Source organism: Mytilus edulis, chromosome 3, assembly GCF_963676685.1.
Source record: "Mytilus edulis chromosome 3, xbMytEdul2.2, whole genome shotgun sequence".
Lineage (NCBI taxonomy): Eukaryota > Metazoa > Mollusca > Bivalvia > Mytilida > Mytilidae > Mytilus > Mytilus edulis.
This window is the reverse complement of record NC_092346.1, coordinates 30,186,932-30,195,392: the sequence shown is the minus strand read 5'-3', so window position 1 is coordinate 30,195,392 and position 8,461 is coordinate 30,186,932. Positions and strand designations below refer to the sequence as shown.

Here is an 8,461-nt window from a genome sequence, read left to right as displayed (position 1 = left end):
ACCTTATTAACTACCTTTATGAAATGGATAAATTCACCTGAACTTCGAACAACACTTCATTGACATCATTTGGAAAATGCACAAACGATGCATCAACATTTATACTAGTGTAACGTAGTTGTATTGGTTTAAACGAGAAAAAGATCTTTCCATAACACAGAATAGTTAAATATAATTAGATACCGCCACCCGTCAGGTTGTGTAAGTTATGCGTGTTAATTATTTATCTTCTTTAATCCTGACCTTTACCTTTATAAAGCCATTAAAGTTGTAGATAACTTTATCAGGTTGTATACACGGGGATGAACGTAAGTATTTACAATTTTTTGTTTGCTTTATCAATTTAAGATGTTTATTTCATATGAGCATGATGACTAAATTTTAAGACAAAATATATATTTTGGTCCTGTCATGCCTAAAAACTTTCCAAGATGCACCAGTTTGTCTGTAGATTTTGCGGTGTGAACACGGCCATATTTTTTTCAATTCCTTTTGAATGATGAACCTTAATTGATTTAAGTGACCATGACACGTCTGTCCAGATTACTCAGTGTTATCACACGTGGTATGACCAAAATATAAGTCGGCGATAGCGTACATACATACACATATTATAGAAACACATGTAAACCGAAACCAAGTTTAGTTTCGATGTACTTAAAACAAAATGGAAATATAGAAAAAAAAACATGATAAGATGTTTTAGAAGACGAAACAAGCTATTATAGTTTTTACAACAGATGACGTTTGCTTTGCAACTCTGGTTTGTTCCCTATATGTCTATCTTAATGAGATAATAAGTTTAATATTTACAAAACATGAGATTTGGAAAATACACTATTAAAAATATCTAAAACATGACAGTTTGCATGTTTTTTTGTTGATGACTTGCAGGATGGTTGCTAAAACGCCCGGTGACAAATGCTTCTTGAAGGCCGTACCTTGACCTATAATGCTTTTATAAATTGTAATTTGGATGGAGAGTTGTCTCATTGGCACTTATACCACATCTCCCAAAACTATTCAAGACGAAAGCAGATTTAACTGACCCTGAAGCACTTGTTCTTTGAAGTTTGGCACAACTTTTTTGAATTTTGGATGCTCAATGCTCTTCAACTTTTTACTTGTTTGGCTTTATAAATATTTTGATATGAGTGTCACTGATTGCGTCACTGATTAGTCTTATGTAGACGAAACGCGCGTCTGGCGTACTAAATTATAATCCTGGTACCTTTGATAACTATTTACCCACTGGGTCAATGCCACTGCTGGTGGACGTTTCTTTCCCGAGGGTATTAATTACCAGCCCAGTAGTCAACTGGTACCTTTGATAACCAATTAAATAACTTGTTTTCTTCTTCAGATGACAAAAAAGAAGGTATGCGTGATTGGTGCCGGTGTAGCAGGTCTTGCTGGTATTAAGAATTCCTTGGATGAAGGCATGGAACCAGTTTGTTTTGAAAAAGACGACGAAGTTGGCGGGCTTTGGAATTACAAAGACGAATCTAAGGAAGGTGATCCCAGTATATACAACTCGTGTAGTATTAACACCAGCAAAGAAATGACGTGTTATAGCGATTTTCCAATTCCGAAAGAATTTCCCAACTTCATGGCACACAGACACTTCAAACGATACTTACAACTATATGCTGAACATTTTAAGCTTAGAAATTATATAAGATTTAGACATATGATTATGCGCGTAGAACAAGCGGAAGACTTTGAAGAAAGCGGAAGATGGGTGGTAACGTACAAAAACCTCGCCACTAATTCTACAAACAAAGACATATTTGACTGTGTTATGGTTTGTAATGGACATCTCCACGAACCGTTCATACCAACTTTTAAAGGAATTGCAAACTTTACAGGGCGCGTTTTACACACCCATGACTACAAAGATTTTCGAGGTTTTGAGGGAAAGAGGGTTCTTGTGATTGGCATCGGGAACTCTGCATCAGATGTTGCTTCAGAATTAAGTCGTCATGCTGAACATGTAAGTGATAAGTTGCATTAATGGAAAAGATATATGTTATTGCGAATAGTCAGATTTTAACAAAAATAGGTTGGGGATTTAGCTAATAATAGTTAAAAAAAATTGAGAATGGAAACGGAGAATGTGTTAAAGAGACAACAACCCGACCAAACAGCAGAATACAGCCGAAGGCCACCAATAAGAAAACTCCGCACTGGAAACGGGCTTCAGACTGACTGTTACAAATAAGTAAATAAATGAAAATGGAGATACCACTTTATTGCTTATATGAAAGATAAGACCGGCAAAAATGTCGAAAAAAATTGTTTCCCATCATGAAATTGTTTCCTAAGATCTATTCCGCGTTGCGGCTAACAGTAGACAACATATGAAACAATAAGCGTTGATTGTAACCATCTCACATAAAAAATCGTAAACTAGTGGTCGTTTGCGTCGTTCCAATCAAAATGGGGAAAAGAATAAAACGGTATAAAAATTTAAAAAAAAGGACAGCAATCTGATCACAATATAAAACAAAATGATATCCTGTTTTAACGCATGGTGATTATCCTCGCAATAAAAAATTACAAGAAATCGCATGCACATTTCGGAATTTGTATCTAGTACTATTGCTTCAGCAAATTTACTATACAGAAATTTTTTAACAAATAAACAAGAACGGATTTCCCCTTTTTTTCCTCTGGATTATCTTTGTTACTTACCTATGATGAAGATCCCCCCAATTTTGTTTACTCAACAAAAACAAAAACGGAATAGTATAACGCAATGTTTTTCACTGTTGAAAATTCAATTATCTATAAAACAGCATCCAATTAGCGATTACTATTTTACAGGTTTATATGAGCACACGAACTGGTACATATGTGATACAAAGAACAACAGACCAAGGTGTCCCCTTTGACCATAAAGCAATGACACGCTACGGGTTAACAGTACCGTTTTGGTTAATGAAACCGTTTGCTTTTAAAAGGCTGAATAGTCGATTTGACCATACAAAGTACAGCTTGGCACCCAATGGTAAATTTGGTCTTAGTGTTGTCACAATCAGCGATGACCTGCCAACCCGTATACTGTATGGAACAATTACAGTAAAACCTAACGTGAAAGAATTCGCAGCGAATAGTGTTACTTTTGAAGATGGAACAACAGCAGACAATTTAGACGCTATCATCTTAGCAACAGGGTTTAAATTTAGCTTCCCGTTTCTGAAGGACTCCATTGTAAGAATAGAGAACCATTTCCCTTATCTTCATGAATTAGTTTTCCCAGTTGATCTGAGTCGGCCAACCTTGGCAATCATTGGTCTCGTTCAGCCATTTGGAGCATTACCGCCAATTTTAGAGATGCAAACAAGATGGGCTGCGCGAGTGTTCTCTGGAAATTGCCAACTTCCGCCGGCGTCAGTCATGAAATTAATGGCTACTAAAAAGCACGAATTTATGAAAAATCATTTTCCGGAGTCTCCGAAGTACTGTCTACAGATCCATGCAGTAACATACGTCGACAAAATAGCTGGGTTAATTGGATGCAAACCCAATCTTACCAAATATTTCTTCACTGCCCCTATATTCTGGTCCAAACTGTTTTTCGGCCCTGCTGCACCTCCTCAATGGAGACTAGACGGACCTGGAAAATGGGATGGAGCTCGTCAAGCCATTGAACAGGTTGACGAAAAGACGTGGTATCCATTACAAACTAGAAGAGCAGGAGAAGGAACCACAAAAGGGCTTTATGACGGATGGATTTGGTTGATATCCAGATCTGTACTTTTCTCGAGTGCCATTTATGGTCTCTATTGTCTTAAAACACAAAAAGACATAAACATTGACAGCATTAGATCACTCCCTACGCAAGCGATCTCTCTACTAACAAAATGGTCGTCATAAAAACCAATGAAAATGTCTGAAACAATACACGCCATTTTATTTTCAGTTTTGAAATCAAAATGACTGTTACTGAAGAGTTTAAGTCAGCTGGAATCGTGACCTCTGGCCAGCGAAGATTCGGATGTTTTATAGTGAAAAAAGCACTTGTGCAAACAGAAACTAGAAGTTGAATGTTCTCATTTGCGTATTCTTAAAATTGATAGAATTATTAAATGTATTTTTTTCAATCAACTGGTTTGGCTTAATTTTAATTCGAGGTAGGACAATTTTCTATGTTAGGTATTGTTTTTCCGCTTATGGATTCAAGGATTGGTGTCTTTTTATATAAATGAAGGGTTTACTTTTTAAAAACTTGAAGTACAATCTCCAAATACTGCTTCAAAGCGTCGATCAATTATAGATGTTAGCTAATTAATGAAATAGTTCGGGAGCAGATTGACCTGATAAATAATGTGAACAAGTTAAGTAAGATAAGAAATGTTGCCTTGCAATTTTTTTTCTTTTCATATAATTGTTGAAAGTGGTTCTAAATGATGCCATCGAAAGTGTGAGGTTTTTCTCACAAGTGCATGTATTTTAGATTTAACGTCTCTTTTGTTTCTAATGCTCAGAAACGATTCATAAAGACTTTCCAAACTTTTGGTCTCGAGCCTAGCTGATGAAGGATGTTTCAGAAAAACGTGTCATCGCATATAAATAGGTAATACACAACCACTGATCAGTTGGTTCTACTGCTGGTGCATTAACAGGTCATTAGGGATGACAAACATCCAGCCACCAGTACTTCAATACCGATAACATTTAAATGATGCATATGAACTTAAACTAATAAAAACAAGTATTTTAGACACAATTGACTTAAAACGGTTTTGGCAGTTTTAATTCTTTTCTTTTTGTTTTTAATTCTTGATTTTTATCTATCTGACTTGCCAAACATTAGGTCGCCATATTACCTGATTGATGTTCGTGTTGTGTTCAAAATACACCTGCACTTGTCCTGCCGTTTGAAGATGATTCATTTTAAAAGTCTTTCAATTAAAAGACGAATAATATGTTGGAAATATAAAATGTCTTGCAAGTTAATCGATAATTTTTCACCCTTGGCTTAGAAGGTTCGACAGAAGAAGGGAAATTTATCACATCCGGCAGTAAAACTGCAGTTCCGGTTTGGCTGTAGATGCATAAATACGCAGCCCCGTCCGGACGGATAGGGAGGAGTAAAGCGAAATCACTGTCTGCTAGCACGTTGTCTAACCCTTGAAACAACTGATTCACAACTCTTTGAAGAGTCCGTAGGTGGCCTGTGTTTGCAATGCAAAAGTATTGCCCCTATCCAACATGATCTCATTTTCCAATGAATATTTAGATTTTCAACCCTGAATCCCGGATGTGGTCCTAGAACACAACTGACAAAAGCACAGTGGTAGAAGTGCATAATAAAATTATATACACACAAAAAATTAATACTGTTAGTTGATGATAAAATGCAAATATGGGCAAGCATGTAATGATATTTCAAATGTTGTAAATATTTCTATATAAAATTTCAGCAAGATTTTATAGCAAAGCAGAAATGTTTGAAATACAATAAGAAAGGCGGAGGCGTTATCGTCTTCCAATGATTCTAAAATAAATATTTCAAGTGATAGTCGGGTCAATTAAAGAGGACATATGTAGTTGACCGTAATTTTATAACCTTTCCCTTATCAGTTACACAACTGACCAATATTTGATACATACGTGACTTTGGTTACTTATATGTTAGTTCACATAGGTGGAGACCTTCATATAGAGATACTAACAATAGAACAGTTGATAAAAGGTTCGTCAGGTAATTGCGTGGTCTTTCACGTGTGTGTGTACATGTATGTGTACTGCTCTCCTTTTTGGAACGTACAGACAGATATATTGGTTATATGTCATACTAGTCTACTATCAAAGAACGGTAATATACCTAGCTATAGGAAGCAAGCTAGCAAAAGATATTACCCAATGCATAAGTGGCAGATCCAGGGGGAGGGTTCCGGGAGGTGGACACCCCTTTTTTGAACGATCAATGCATTTGAATGGAGACATATAGTTGGAACTCCCCTTTTGTCCTGGGTTGGGAACCCCCTTTTTAAAATGGCTGGATCCGCCCCTGGGCATTTTCTGTAATGCACAAAGAGGAGGAATCTGAATAACTTTTTGTATAGGTGTTACTTCCGTTATTTCCCTAAACTGTTCAGCTTTTGTTGTAATAAAATGTATATTATAAGAGTACAGTTTTTTTCATATGACAAATGTGTGAATTTATTGACTTTTGAAAAACCAATACTAATATTCATTACAAGCAACGGCCAGTGTTAGTGATTAAAAAATGCAATGTTTTCTACAATTGCAACGTAATGCACCCTAAACTGAACAATGCTTTAAAAGAATGTTCAGTTCTCTTGTTATTGAATTTTGTTATATATTCGGAACGCTCTGGCTTTATTCTTGTAATATGCCATTTAGAAAAAAATGCCCACTATAACCCCTTCTTTAATATTTTTTTTTTTATAATTTATTAATGATCAAATTTATTTCTTAAATCTTAAAAAATCCTTGTTATTTTTCAAAGTTTTTGTAATACAGGTGCAAATGTTTAATTATGCAAAATCCAACAGAGAATCACTTCCCGCCAAATGCAAATTTTGTAATGGCTTATATCTCGAAAACAAGATTACGGACACATCATTGTTTTGCTTTTTTTCGTTCCATTATTTATATAGTTCCAATTTATTACAGTCTTTTAAAAAGCTTATTTCAAACAGAGTAGCGAACATGTATTATTTGTTGTATTCTTAAACGTACCATAATTTTTGTATCTGATTTGCAAGTGGAGGGTGGAGTTACGTGTACTAAAGTAAAAGCCTGTTGAAAGATAAAGTTCTGAACATATACTATTTCTCAGTGGAAGTCTCCATCTCCATCGACTCAATCTGTATACATACCCTCTTTACTTGATTTTTGTTTAATTTGTACTGAAAATGCATGAAAAATTTGCCACTGGACGATTAATAAATCAGAATAAGAATAATACCATCGCCTGAACTTACATGCAAAGGTCAAACAAGCAAGCTGTATCTGAAAAGGTCAGATAAACAATCTGAATGTGAAAAGGCCATAAACAAGCTGTATGTGAAAAGGTCAGATAAACAAGCTTTTTTTGACAGCAAGGACGAAATGGGTTCACAAAGTGAACACACAGCGCACAGACTCCGTTCTATGTCAAGTTAATGAGTTTATGATGTTAAATTCAGCGTACTTTTAACATTGTAAAATAAAGATCGAGGTGAAAATGTGAGAGATTTCATCAGGTCAAACTAACTTGTTTGTATATGTCCGTATTGCGCTCGATGACCGATTGAACCGTAACTGTTTGTGCTTGTACAAAGAACAGGAAATTTTTTAAAAAGTCATCTTCATTTTTAAGTTCAATATTTATAGTACCGGCTCACAATTACACCAAGGCTAAAAAAAATCCATTATTTGTTTACTAGTAAAAGTTTTAAAAAAAAGAATATAAGAATAACACACATCCCTGTCTAGAGACAACAAGGCAAAAAGAGCCTGTGTCGATCACCTTGGTCTGTGTGCTGCCGCATATAAAACAAAGAACACACATTATTATAGACAAGAATAGAATTCATGACAAATTGTGTTTTGGGGATGGCGATGTGTTCAGATACCCTAGTGATAATTGTGGCGAAGTTTGGTTAAATTTAAACAAATAGTTTAGAGGAGAAGATTTTGTAAAAGTTAACGAACGATGACGAAGGACGACGGGCGCTGACGGACACCAAGTGATGAGAACAAGTTATGTTACTATCAATGGTTAGGGGTACAGAACTCACAAGTATGCTGAACATCTACAATATTTATTTTCCTCAGCTGTCCCAATTCAATGGTTTCTGTTGGTTACTGTCTGTCATATTTGTTTGTCATTTGTTATTTTCATCAAAAAATCATGCCGTTGATTTTTCTCTGTTATCTTGTCTCGCATGTTGTCATACCGGGAACTTTTATAACTTAATATTGGGTGTTGTTACAGTATTACCGTCTGACACTGAGCTTCAAGTTGTTGTGTTTGACGAACAACTTCCAACGTATATATTTTACTCAGTGTTGATGGTTGTCTCTCGTCAATTTTTTCATACTCTGGATTCACCAGATGTTCTGATACCCGCCAGTCAAAAGGGTCATCATGATAGTTGAGTACACATTTAATCCTGCCTGTTTTATCTTAGTTTTCGTAAAAAGTGTTTGCTTTGTGTACCTATATTATATACCTAAGGTAATATTGCTATCAGTATCCACCTTTCATCAGATAACATGATGTTCATATCTACTTGTATTAACAGTTTTTGTCAATTCACCTCTTGACCCCTTCAAGTGTATGGCGACGTAAGATTGCTATTTATAATTTGTAATGTCCGTTTTCCAAAAAAGAACACATATTGTTGATGACAGGCTTCATAATATTTATGAGTAGGATGTTTATCTTAAAAAATGTAATGGCCGCGATAAATCCTTTTTGTGCTGATGCGGCGTAAAGCAA

The 8,461-nt window shown here is 35.5% G+C and overlaps 1 protein-coding gene across 1 annotated transcript; it reads left to right on the top strand.

Annotated features, from left to right (window-relative positions):
* The first annotated feature begins 238 nt into the window (after positions 1-238).
* LOC139516168 (dimethylaniline monooxygenase [N-oxide-forming] 2-like) lies at positions 239-4,112 on the top strand. Its single transcript, XM_071306068.1, has 3 exons — positions 239-308; positions 1,364-1,993; positions 2,827-4,112. The coding sequence occupies exons 1-3, from the start codon at positions 303-305 to the stop codon at positions 3,877-3,879; spliced, it is 1,689 nt and encodes a 562-aa protein (XP_071162169.1). The 5' UTR covers positions 239-302; the 3' UTR covers positions 3,880-4,112.
* The last annotated feature ends 4,349 nt before the right edge of the window (positions 4,113-8,461 follow it).

Coding starts and splice junctions, on each gene's coding strand:
- LOC139516168 (XM_071306068.1), top strand. Junction 1,994..2,826: donor TAAGTCGTCATGCTGAACAT/GTAAGTGATAAG, acceptor ACTATTTTACAG/GTTTATATGAGCACACGAAC.